At 44.6% G+C, this 12,710-nt stretch overlaps 1 protein-coding gene across 3 annotated transcripts in view; it reads left to right on the forward strand.

Annotated features, from left to right (window-relative positions):
* Positions 1 to 12,710, forward strand: part of THSD4 (thrombospondin type 1 domain containing 4) — a 577,007-nt gene that overhangs the window by 119,839 nt on the left and 444,458 nt on the right. For all 3 annotated transcript variants that reach the window (XM_072739053.1, XM_072739054.1, XM_072739055.1), the window contains one exon: positions 7,499 to 7,601. In XM_072739053.1, coding sequence (XP_072595154.1) covers positions 7,499 to 7,601 — 103 coding nt within the window. The remainder of the gene's footprint in view (positions 1 to 7,498; positions 7,602 to 12,710) is intronic.

The following is a 12,710-nucleotide window of genomic DNA, read 5'->3' on the forward strand; positions in this document are numbered from 1 at the left end:
ATCCACAGCCCTGCACTTTCTCAGGTGTGCCTAAAAATAATAAGTGCTCGAGGAATCAAGTAAATAGGTTTCTTCTTCGTGGAAGTTCGTGGAAGACTGAGAGTTGGAAGCAAAAGCAGTGGAGTCTTGATAAGGCTAATGGATGCGGGGGAAGGAGAACAACAAATTGCAGTCCCTCTGGTGCCCGATCTACTAGCTGTTTCTGGGGTTTTGTATTATTATTTGCTAAGTACATTAACAACCAAGACACTTTATGCCCTCTGTCCCGGAGGCCGAGATGTCTCTCTCCCCACTTTCTACTCTTAAGCACTCTGAATTCAGTGCTTTCTCTCTAGGGCACATTGACACTCTGGCTCTTTCTGGAGAACGGAAGCTGGAGTGAGTCAGCTGGTGCAGGGTGGGGAGGGGGTTATGATTTTACCACCAAAGGAGATGCGATCTTGAGTTTAGGCAGAGTGCACTTAACGTTATGGGAGAAACCGTTGGGGCTGAAAGCAGCTTTTAGCAAACATCGATGTGATGAGTTCTGGTATCAGTGACTCTCCAGTAAATTTCCCTGGAGTGGGACTGGCTTCAGCCAATGGATTTGTCCATGTAGAGTTGTTTCGGTCTACAAGTAAGTGAAAATGAAGGGAAAATATTGGACACATCTCAAATAGAGCTGAGCTCTCTTGAGGCAGGTTCTACTTCTACCCCATTTCTAGTCTCCTGTTGAATGAAAGAGCAGCTGACAACCTCCAGACTGTGCTTTCACAAGGATCTTAGCAAATAAGCCAGGTCAAGATTTCTGAACAATTCGGTAAGGTGTGAAGCTTGCTTGAACAGTGGGGCCAGTTGTGGGATGGACAGGCCATCTAACTGGGTGCGCGATATGTAAGTTTATCACCAGCCTCCTTATCTGGGAAATACGTGCTGGTGTCAGTGCTTTTTGCATCAATTTCTGCTTTCCATCTTCTCAGACCCCTTGGAATTTCTCATAGAAAGTTCACTTATTGACTTTTGCTTATTTTGTCAGTGGCCTTTCATAAATATATATTGAAATATGTATGTGAATATATGTAAACATATAAATAGTAAAGGTATTTGTTAAATATGTCAATATTAACTAATATTAGCATAAATGTTTACATATATATAAATATATTGCATATACTTGAGATATGTCTGAGTCACACACACACACACACGAGCTGTTCACAATCGTCACTTCTAATTATAAAAAGTAATGCAAATAGTAAGAAATTTCACGGTGGCAGAGAGCTATATCCTCATCTCCCAGTCCCTCTCCCTAGATGTAATTGCAACCAGTCATGTTTGATTTTTCGTTCCTCGGGTCATTCTCTCCGTGACTCTGATCACATGCTAATACATCTGCTTCTTGATACATCAACATCAAATTCTCTTTGTCAGCTTCTCCAAAAGATAAAGAGATGACCCCCTTTCCTCCCACTGCTGATCCTGCTAGCCACCTTTTTATTTTCTGTTATATTTTTAATTACACATAGCATGTTAACAATTTTTATTTTCTTGATTTATCAACATTAGGATGGATCAGTTAACTCCTTGCTTTGCAAGATTAGAAATTTAGTGCCCGGTTTGCCAAATCTTTCTCTTTGCATTACATGTTTTGGCCGATGCATTTTTCCTCCTGTGGCCTGTGACATTCCTGGAAGGGACTATTACGAGGGGTTCTTCTCTGTATCCTCCATAGCACAACACCCGACACATAGTAGTAGGGGCACAGGGAATATTTGCCTTTGAGGGCATTTCTCCCCCTGTCCTAGCAGATAGCAGAGGGTCAAGAGGCTGCTTTTCCTAATGTGATGCTAAATGTGCTGCTGGGGGGAGCAGAAGTTTTAAATGTTTGAAAAAGTTTACATTTGGCTGTATACTTTCTGATTAGTTAGGAAAAAGATGTTCTTGTTTAGATCTTCTTACAGACATAGGGGTATATAAACCTAAGGAGAGAGAAAGAAATAAGCACTCCTGGGATAGGCCTACATTTATATGAACGTTTATCCAGAGTACTTAAAAAATATGTGGTTTTCCTGGCTGAATAGATGGGCTTAGTCATATTAACATCCACTGGGTCTCTGATGTATGTATTGCATGAGAGAGAAACACATTTCTCTAGGAGAACGTTATGAACTTGGATATGGAAAAAAAGTGTTTGAGGGCAAGAAAACCTCAAGATATTGGCAGTGGAGGGGGTGTGGGGTGGGTAGGTGGGTTACTTTGTTTTTTTGTTTTAAGTCCAAAACCTTGACCTGGCTCTTCTGGACAAACCAATTAACTGACTAGAGAATGCTAGAAGTTGTAGCAGGTGGCAAGAGTTTTTGTGAGGTTGAATTTGTTCCAAGTGACTTGAGAAAGCAGATATGAAACATATTTGAAAAATGTGCTGGATAATTTGTAAGAAATTTTGATCCATGGTTGCATTTTTCTGCAGCTGGGAACCAAAACACCTTTTTCCAGCTGGGGAAGAGAGAGGGGAACGTTTGCTCAGAACACCTACCTGTCAGGCGCTTGAAGCTTCTGGAACTGCTGGAGTCATCTTTGACGTCCAGCTAGATTCCAGTTCAGCTACTATTTACTGAGCATTATTATGAGCCAGATATATTGATGTATTACTAAGTTGATCTTCACAAAAATCCCTGCTGGGTGGGAGTGCTGCAGGGCTTGCTACCGAAATGCAGTAATTTGGGTTTAGAGAAATGAAGTGCTTTGCCCAAGACCACACAGCCACTTTCTCGTGGCAGTGAAGGGATGTTAAATGTATCACATGTTGTTTGCTGGTAGCTGGTGTTTTGTGAGAATCTAGAGCAATGCAAAGGGTAAAAAAAAAAAAAATGCACGTCTGACACAGGCAGGCTTCAAAGTCATGTTCCTTGGTGCTTGAGGATGATGCCCTTCAGTCGACTGAGGAACTGAAAGTAATTAAGTAATCAAGAGGTAAGTATGCAATCACCAAGAATGAACTCTTAAGCAATGAAGTTAGGTGCAGGCAGTTGTCATCATAGATTAACTGGGGTCTCTCTCGGAACATAGCCCAAGTTTCCATAATACTCCTTGTAACTCATAGCAACCCTGGGCAATTGTCTCAATGGAGCTTTGGATAAGGTCTGAAGTGCTTTACAAGGATTTGGCTCATTATATTAAAGTACATCTTTATTTCTTTTCCCATAAGAGACTAGTGGAAACATCCCTCCCTCTTTTGGATGGAAGGAAGTCATTTGAAAGGGAGGTTATCTCCCAGAGGCATTACATGGCAATAAAGCTCTGGTCTTTGCTAGCCCCATCCTGCATGAGCCTGATCTCTATCTACACAGCTTTTTCCCTGTCCTGCTTTTCTGGCCTGAAGATTTCAAGAATCTGTGCCCATGGAAAGGATTAGTGTCTGCAGGAAATCTGCCCAAAGCCAACTCACAGTGTGAACTAGAGAGTTACTGATAAGATGAGGGTGACTCAGTCTGTGGCATCAGGAAACAGCCCACTTAAAATGTAACAAATGTAAAATGATCCGTAACCTGGAAGTTTTAACTTCAGAGAGTCTGTTAAAATGAGAGGAGATTATAGACCGATAATAGTATGACAAGTACAAACAGATGTAACCCACAAAAGACATGAAACAGAATTTCCCTGGCCCTGCTTGGTTTTCGTCCTCCTCAATCCACAATTGCCACTGCACCAGGCCTCAGAGGCTAAACCCAGCCTTGGCCTCTAGGACTCTTTAGGCAAGGGATTAAGGCCCCATGACAAATCAGCTTTGCTGTCCACCCAGTCTTGAGGGGGTGGCACCATGGTATGGTGGTTACTGGCATGGGTTCTAGATCCAAAGAGTCTGGGTTCAAATCCTGACTTCGTTGTTTCTCAGCCATGACTTTGGGCAGCTCACTTAACTTTTTGCTGCCTTGGCTTCCTCATCAAGAAAATGAGCATAATAGTTGTGAGGATATATAGGAGCGTGTATGTGGTGGCATGCTTGGCATTCAGCAACTGCTGGGTAAAAGTTAACTGTTCTTTTCTTTTTTTTTTTTTAAGATTTTATTTATTTATTCATGAGAGACACAGAGAGAGGCAGAGACACAGGCAGAGGGAGAAGCAGGCTCCCTGCAGGGAGCCTGATACAGGACTTGATCCCAGGGTCTGGGATCACACCCTGGGCCAAAGACAGATGCTCAACCACTGGGCCACCCAGGTTCTCCAAAAGTTAGCTGTTCTTAACATCATCACTCCAGGCTTCTGCATTCTTCACCTTTACTATAATTTTATCTCAGTAACCCATGTCTACATCTCACCCCTGTGAGCCTTGCATTTTTCTGGCCCAGTCCCTCTCCTACCCTCTAACTGGCAGCTCACTGGGTGTCATGTGAGTCTTTGCAGGGGTAACACACAGGGCCATGCCAGGACACCTGGTCATCCCCTGCTGCATCTTCCCATGCTCACCACGTGCTGGATACCATAGGAACATGCTGGGCTCAGCTGCCCTTGGGCAACTGGAGGTGGATTTGCCATCTCAGCACCTGACCCCCCCACTGCGGATCTGATGCCACAGGAAGCTTCCCTGCCTCAGGAGGTGACCAGGCCATCCTTGGATAAATAAAGAACTTGTTGGTGACCTGGGACAGGGTGCCCTGAATGACCCATCATGCATATGGATCCATACTGCATATGGATGTAGTAAGAGCATTAGTGGGGCATTATAATGTGCCATAGGATTATAAACTACAAGCACATGTAAAGCTGGCAAAGGGCCAAAGTGTTGGGAAGGGCTCAGTAATGATACATTTTTATTACATATTTACTGCCAACAAATTAGACAATGTAATACAACAAAAGCTTTCTTTTCTTTGTAAAAAGAAAAAAAAATCTATAATCCACCTTGCAGAGATGCTTTTAACCTCTCTTTCTCTATGTGCACACATACATGTGTATATATACACACACACACACATAATCATTTAGCACTTTTTTTTCCTTAATGGGTTGTGGACTGCTTCCCATGTCACGAAATACACATTTATATCATCAAGTAGTGAGCTATTCAAAATGATTCTACAGATGCTTTGGTACGTGGTCCAGCCTATTGGCATATTTTGCTGATGGCAGAGAAAGGGGTTAAGCAGACTGGCTGTTTTTGTGGTCAGTAGCTTCCAGTTCTGATAACTGCCACCAGGCTAATTAAGGGTGGCTTCTAGCTGGAGCCTCACTGCCGAGCAGCTTGGCTTTACATAGGTGTGGTTATTTGAGGAACAGGACGCTTGCCCACTTGTTCTGGTCTGTTCCCATTATGAGAAAATGCAACCCAGTAGCTAATCTCTAGTTTCTGATTCTGGCCAGAGTGGGTGGTCAGCACCCTGGGCTCTGTCCCTCTGTCACTGTGACCTCTGGTGAGCTGTGCCACTTGTCCAGTCCTCAGTGTCCTCATCTGTAAATTAAGGGGTTGGATTTGATTGTCACTGCTCTAACTCTGTGATTGCATGTTAAGAACACAGAGTAAGGTTGAGGCTCGAGTGTGGCTTTTCATTGCTTCTGCGATCCAGTGCCGAGCTGCCTGCGCCAGGATCAGCAGAGGATTTCTTCAAACATATATTCCTGAGCAGTTTCCCTACCCTCCCACTGGGATAAGGCCTGAGAATCTATACTTTTTAAACTTTTATTTATTTATTTATTTGAAAGAAAGAGAGAGCAAGTTGGAGGAGGAGGAAAGAATCTCAAGCAGTCTCCACACTCAGCACAACTCTGAGATGGTGACCTGAGCTGAAATGAAGAGTCAGATGCTCAGCCGACAGAGCCACCCAGGCGCTCCAAGAGAATCTTTTTATTTTTTTAATTTTTAACAAACTACTTAGTGATTCTTTCTCTTTCCATGGATGGTGACTTCTCCCAAATCACCCAACTGATCACATCCTTGTTGAACTCTGGCTCTGGCCTAAGGGCTGTCAAAAACATCTCAGTGCCAAATCCTTCATGGAGACAGCTGGTGTTGCTGGACACCTACATGGATCTGCTTTTGGGGCGGGTGGGGTGGGGGAGGCATGTTCCAGCAGCCTGGCTTCCAGAGCTTGAGAAGACAGCCTTCCCCAGCCTGTTGGCTTCTCACTGACTGTCAGAGCTCAGCCCACCCTGTCCATCTACCGGGCCCCTTTTTTCCCTACCAGTTTCTACCACATTCCACTTCACGTGGCTTCTTGCTCCATATGGTTTGGCTCCGGCTGCAGCAGGGTTATGACCACCCCGGTGTTTATACTGGGGTGCAGCCTCTCCTGACTGTCCTGTATCAAGCAAGAGATGCTCTTCCTTCCACCTGGTTTTATTCCTCCCTTCGTTCCCTCCTCTTCAAAAGACCTGGTGTTTCTGATACAAACAGTAGATTTATTTCTAAATCTTCAGCACTTTGAACTACCTTATTAGCAGTTTATCCCAGAGACTTCTTACACACAGGGCTTTTAATATTTAAGAGGTCATATTCTTTTCCTTCTGATTATTAAAACACACACACACACACACACACTTAAATAAGAGTGTACTCAGGCTTTGAAAAATAGATCATGCTTTATCCATCATTTGAATGAGAGGTTCTGATCTTATTATATTTCACATTTATTTATTTCATGTCACATGTCACACTTTGCTTATATTTACCATTTATAAATAAGAAAGAAATAAACCACAAGGAACTGGATATTTTCTTTTAGTAGTCTAGTATTTCAGAGTTACCTGGATAATTTGATAAAATAGAGATTCCTGGACCTCATCCCAGACTTACTGTCTGACCATCTTTGGGGGAGGGACCCAGGACTTTGCATCTCCCCTGAGATCTCTGGGTGATTCTTTTGCATGCTAAAGGTTGGGAACTGTGGCATTAGATGGTGGAGAGAATCTAGACCAGATGGAAAGGACACTGAGGTGCAGACCACTTAGCCTTGAATCTAGCCTCTGCCCTCACTGGCAGTGTGGTTCCTTCCTCTCTGCCTCAGTTTGCTTATCTGTGAAAAATCTGCAGAACTATCAGATTGACCTCACTGCCACTGTGAGGATTAAATGCATTAATAAGTGTAACATGTTTAAAGTAGTACCTGCACATGGTAAGGATTCTGTACATGGTTGCTGTGAATATTATCCCACGTACAGAAATGGCACGAACAGAGTCAAACAGATGGAAATAAATGGATGGCCTTTGTGGGGGAGTCAAGCAGACCAATTTGTCAGGAGCAGAAGGTTTCGGTTAGTGGTTTTCAAATTATGGTGCAAAAGCTTAACCCGGGGAGCTTGTTAAAATTTTAGTGTCCTTCCAAAGATTCTGATTTAGTAAGCTTGGAATGAAGTCTCAGGATCTGCATTTTAAATTTTCGATGCAGGTGATCAGCACAGCTTTAGAAACGCTGGTTTTTGTAGAGGAGGACTGGCGTTTAAAGTTGGAAAGGTCTCCTGGGAGGGGACTGGGGCTCTGAAAAGATGCAGACACTAACCACATATTTAATATCTGCTTTATTAGGTGTGTCCAGAAAGCAGTAGAAGTATCCGGGAGGTCCAGTGCGCATCCTATAACAACAAGCCATTCATGGGCCGCTTTTATGAGTGGGAACCGTTTGCAGAAGGTAAGACTAGACACAGCCCTGTCCGGAGGAATTATTCTTGTCTGTTCCCCAACCCTACTCCTTTTGCCTGATGCTGGAGAAATTGGTGTGCTTCTGATTTCAGAGGTGATAGGGAATGTGACCCCAGGACACAGGAGAGCCTGCAGGTAGTTTGGTTCAGATGACGTTTGGACCACCAGTCTGACAGATGAGGCATTGCCATAAAGGAGCAGCATCTGAGGATGACTGAGAGGGACAGAACAGTGTTTGAGGCACTCGGGGTAGCGAGAGGTTCAAGCCAAGGTTGCGAGGATTGAGTGGGGACAGTCTCGCTTTGCCTTGGCACCTGCTCCAGGGCCTGTGTGGCAGCTTCAGAAGATGTGTGGGGTTGTAGAGTTGCCAGTTGTTTGGCTTTCATGTGTGTGTTGGGAGTAGGGGGGCTTCACATGAGTTTCCAAAGATGAGATGCCGTAGGCAGGCATTGTCTTTGGTACCAGGGTTCCTGCTATTTCAAAATGGCAGCAGGTCTGATTTTGATAGAGCTTGGTAATACTGCCCTGGATCCCAGAGTCACTTTTCTTAGTTGCAACCCAGGTGATAACATGCCTTCTGAACTGAAAAGTGTTAAATTCTGGGATATTCCTTCCATCACAGAGAAAGTGGGCTACAAATTGGTAATGGGCCACAACTTGTGGAGTTAAGTACTGGCAGTCAAGTTGACCAGCATGGGGAGTCCAGCCACCCTCAGTGTCCATTGCTGGCCCAATGCAGTGGCCAAGACACCTGGTATTGGCCAAAATCTAGAGTGCAAAGTGCTGCTGCCATGTCTGGGAGCTGGAGAAATTGTCTCGGGAGAGGGCTTGGTAGTGATTTCATTATAAAATCAATGCCCGGGGAAGCCAAACTCTAGAGAGTCATGTCTTGGTGGGGACCCTGGGGAAAGAGGAGAGAGGCATCGATACCTGCTCTGAAGTTGGATTCAAAATGTTTTTTTGGGGATCCCTGGGTGGCGCGGCGGCTTGGCGCCTGCCTTTGGCCCAGGGCGCGATCCTGGAGACCCGGGATCGAATCCCACGTCAGGCTCCCGGTGCATGGAGCCTGCTTCTCCCTCCGCCTGTGTCTCTGCCTCTCTCTCTCTCTCTCTGTGACTATCATAAATTTTAAAAAAAAATGTTTTTTTGTCTGTGCATTTTCTTCAGAGGAGAGTCTGTAGCGTCTCTCGGATTCTCAAAGTGGTCCCATGACCACAAAACCATTAAGCACTAACTTGACTAAAGATTTGGGGTAACCAGATCCAAAAAGGAAGGAAGAAGAGATGAAACATGGGTTTAGGCGAATGCAAACGTGAGGCTGGCTGAGAGCCTGGAGGATAAGCTCAGGAAGGTGGCCAGAAGTGAAGTATTGATGCTGGAAATCAGAGCTCAGCTGTGACCCTGTTTATTCTGAAAAGTATCGTGTAAAATGGAAACTGATACCCTGATTTGGATCCCAGAACAGGAAAAGGGTATTGGTGAAATACCTGGTGAAAATGCATGACGTATAGAGTGAAGTCAACAGTGTTACACTGGTATTAATTTCTTAGTTTCTTTTTTTTTTTTTTAAGATTCTATTTATTTATTCATGAGAGACACAGAGAGAGAGAAGCAGAGACACAGGCAGAGGGAGAAGCAGGCTCCATGCAGGGAGCCTGACACGGGACTTGATCCCAGGACCCCAGGATCATGCCCTGAGCCAAAGGCAGACACTCAACTGCTGAGCCACCCAGGCGTCCCTGATGCCTTAGTTTTTATAGGTGTACCATGGTTTTATAGGAATTAATATTAGAGGAAACTGGGTGAAGAGCATATAGGAACTCTCTATAAGATGAGGATCTTATAAGAAAAGAAGAAAGGACACAGACTTACAGGGAGAATGCCAAGTGGCAATGAAGGGAGAGATTTGAGTAATGTGTCCACACATCAAGTAACATCAAGGATTGTCGGCAACCACCAGAAGTTAGAAGAGGCAATAAAGGATCCTGGCATAGAGTGTGACTTGCCAACATCTGGCTTTTGGGCTTCTGGCCTCTACAACTAAATTTATGAGAGTGTATTTCTGTTGTTTCAAGCCACTGAATTTGTGTATTTTGTCATAGAGCCCTAGGAAACTACTAGAAAGAGGAAGGAGCTAGGTTCTGGATTGATTGAGATCTGCTCACAGAAGTAGATCAGAAAGTGGGAGAGTGGTCTGACCAGTAGCTGGGAATGCCCAGAGAAGTGAGGCACAGATTAATAGTGAGTGAGCGTCGGATGGATCTAGGTCTACCTGAGGCAATGGTTCTTAGCCCTAGCAGCTCATTGGAATCATTGAGGAGCCTTCCAGAAATACTGACACCTGGGTCCCACTCCCAGAGATTGTGATTTCACTGATCTAGGCTGCAGCCTGAGCATCTGGAGTTTCCTAAGATCCCAAGTGACTCTAATGAGAAGATGGGGTGAAGAACCTCTCGTCCAAGGGGGAGGCAGGATCCCAGAAGTGATGGTGGCTCTAGCCTAAATTAAGATACAGACCCATGGCTGTGTTTATAAACTGTGAGATATATTGTTGTGTCAGAACAACGGTAGTTGTCAGGGAACTTTAGAGGCGAAGTAGCCCAGTCCCTTGTCTGAGCCACACGCTTGCTTTCTTGCTGGTTGTGGATAATCGCTGCTTTATTGTGATGAGATGGGAGGAAGGTCAAATTCTTCCAGCAGGGAGATGTGTACTCCATTGTTTGGCCTGGAGCTGAAGCACCCTGCTGGACCTTCTCTGCATAGTTTGGGGTGGCGATCTGCCAGCCAGGGTTGCCTATGTCCCCATGATGCGGTCAGGCCCTCATAGATTCAGGTCTAGTAGCAAAAGCCCCATGTAGTGCAAAGAACTCTTGTGCTAAAGTTTTCATGTATTGCAGATCTGCTCTGAGTGTCTGCTATTGTCTGGTTCATGTTTGAGTCTACCTCTAATGTTCTTTGGTTTGCCGTGATTTGTGCTGGACTTTAAGTGTGAGGCCTGCTAGGTTTTTTTTTTTTTTTTTAACACTTGCTTTAACATATGTAGAGATAGAAAGAATAGTTCTTATAATCATAAGCTCCTTATACTTATCACTTAATTTCAAATAACTTCAGTTATCAGGTTACGGTCAATCTTTTTTATATATATCCACCCTCTCCCAGATTATCAGGAACTATTTGAAGTCACATTATATAGCACTATTCCTTGGTAGATATATTAATTAGAAGTCTTGGTTGTGAGTGATAAAACCCCAATGTTCAAGTGGGGACTGGGACACAGAAAAACAGATTCTTCAAAAATTGTTATGTACTTCTTGACCATAAGCCACAAGGATGTTGAATGAACCAGTTAGAACCATGGTGGGATGCCTGGATGGCTCAGCGGTTGAGCGTCTGCCTTTGGCTCAGGTCCTGATCCCGGGATCCGGGATCGAGTCCCACATTGGGCTCCTTGTAGGGAGCCTGCTTCTCCCTCTGTCTCTGCCTCTCTCTCTGGGTCTCTCATGAATAAATAAATAAAATCGTTTTTAAAAAAGGAATCATGGAAAAAAAAAAAAAAGGAATCATGGTGTTTTGCAAAGTAAAGGAAAATGTGGAATAACAGCAGATTAGAGGAAATAGCTATTTTCTACCATGTGTTACTCTATCTGAAAGATTTAGCATTCTTTGAAAATATTTACTGACATTAATATGTCTCAGGTGCCTGGGAGAGGTAGAGCTCACGATCCCTGAAACTGCATTGACTTTGACTTTGTTTCCTAATTCTTTTTGCTGCTAAGATTGTTTTCTTGATTTTGTCCTTCCTCTTAAATGACTCCCAGGCTGACTTGCAGGGGGAAGAAGTTGTTAATGATTCTGCAGGGTGTTCAGACTTCATGGCTGGATTTTGCATTGGGCTCTTGGTTTTGTTTGGATGTCTACTGCTATTCACATGTGCCTGCTTAGGGAAACAGCTGCACTCACTCAGTCCAATGCCACATAGGATGGTAAAAGCAGAGTACACTCTGATAAACACATTAATTTTACCATATGTCTCGTCTTAGGCCTTTAATCACATTTCCTGGATATGGCGATCTATCCTTAGATAATGCCTCTTGGAATTTTTCTCATGCCCCTAGACCTAAGACTGTAAAGATGATGGCGCCAACATTAGGGTCCTCGTGTGTCCCTGTGTGCTCAGGACAGCAAGGGTTTATGCCTGTTGCCCAGTCCCCTTTCACTCCCAGAACAATTTTGGGCAATATATTATGCTGCCAGCATAGCTAGCGTGGGCTGCCTTCAAAGGAAGGCTCTTGTTTAGATGCTGACAGTGGGGAACATGGTACCTGCTTTCATGGCTAGGGTGCTGCAGTTGGGCAACACAGAGACCAGAGTTTGGCTGGGGTGCTGTGGACTGCCCAGCAGCAGTATCAGTCTTAATCCATGAATCAGGAGACAGCTTTGTGTGTGGGTAGCGTAAGTGGACTTTGTGGCCCTGGGGGCTGAACTAAGCAGAGGTGAGGCTGAGTTGGAGGTTGCCAACTGGTTATATGAACGGGGCAGCGGTATGGGTCAGGATTGACTAGATTAGGTGGCAGTAACAAAGAGGCCCCAAGTCTTAATGGCTTAATGAATCAAAGTTTGTCTCTTGCTCCTGCTACATGTGGACTGTGGTATGTGTCCTGCTTCTCTAGGGCCTCAGGCTGGTAGAGGCTGCCTGTCATGCTCCCAAGGGGGCGGTGACAGGGAACAAGTGAATCACACATGGATCCTTAAAGCGTCTTCCAGAAGCGATTAACCCTGATGATTCTGCTTACATTTCATTGGCCAAAGGAAGTTGCCTGTCCCACCACACTTCAAGGGCAGCAGGGAGATGCTACCCCACCGTGTGCTGAAAGGAGGAGAAATGGAATATCTGTGACCTGCCCTAATGACTAGCCCAGGCAGAAAGTTGCAATAGAATCTCCCAAACGGGACGCCTGGGTGGCTCAGTGATTGAGCGTCTGCCTTCAGCCCAGGGTGTGATCCTGGAATCCTGGGATTGAGTCCCGCATCAGGCTTCCTGAGGGGAACCTGCTTCTCCCTCTGCCTCTCTCTGTGTGTCTCTCATGAATAAATAAAT

The sequence above is a fragment of the Vulpes vulpes genome, chromosome 15 (genome assembly GCF_048418805.1).
Source record: "Vulpes vulpes isolate BD-2025 chromosome 15, VulVul3, whole genome shotgun sequence".
NCBI classification, from domain to species: domain Eukaryota; kingdom Metazoa; phylum Chordata; class Mammalia; order Carnivora; family Canidae; genus Vulpes; species Vulpes vulpes.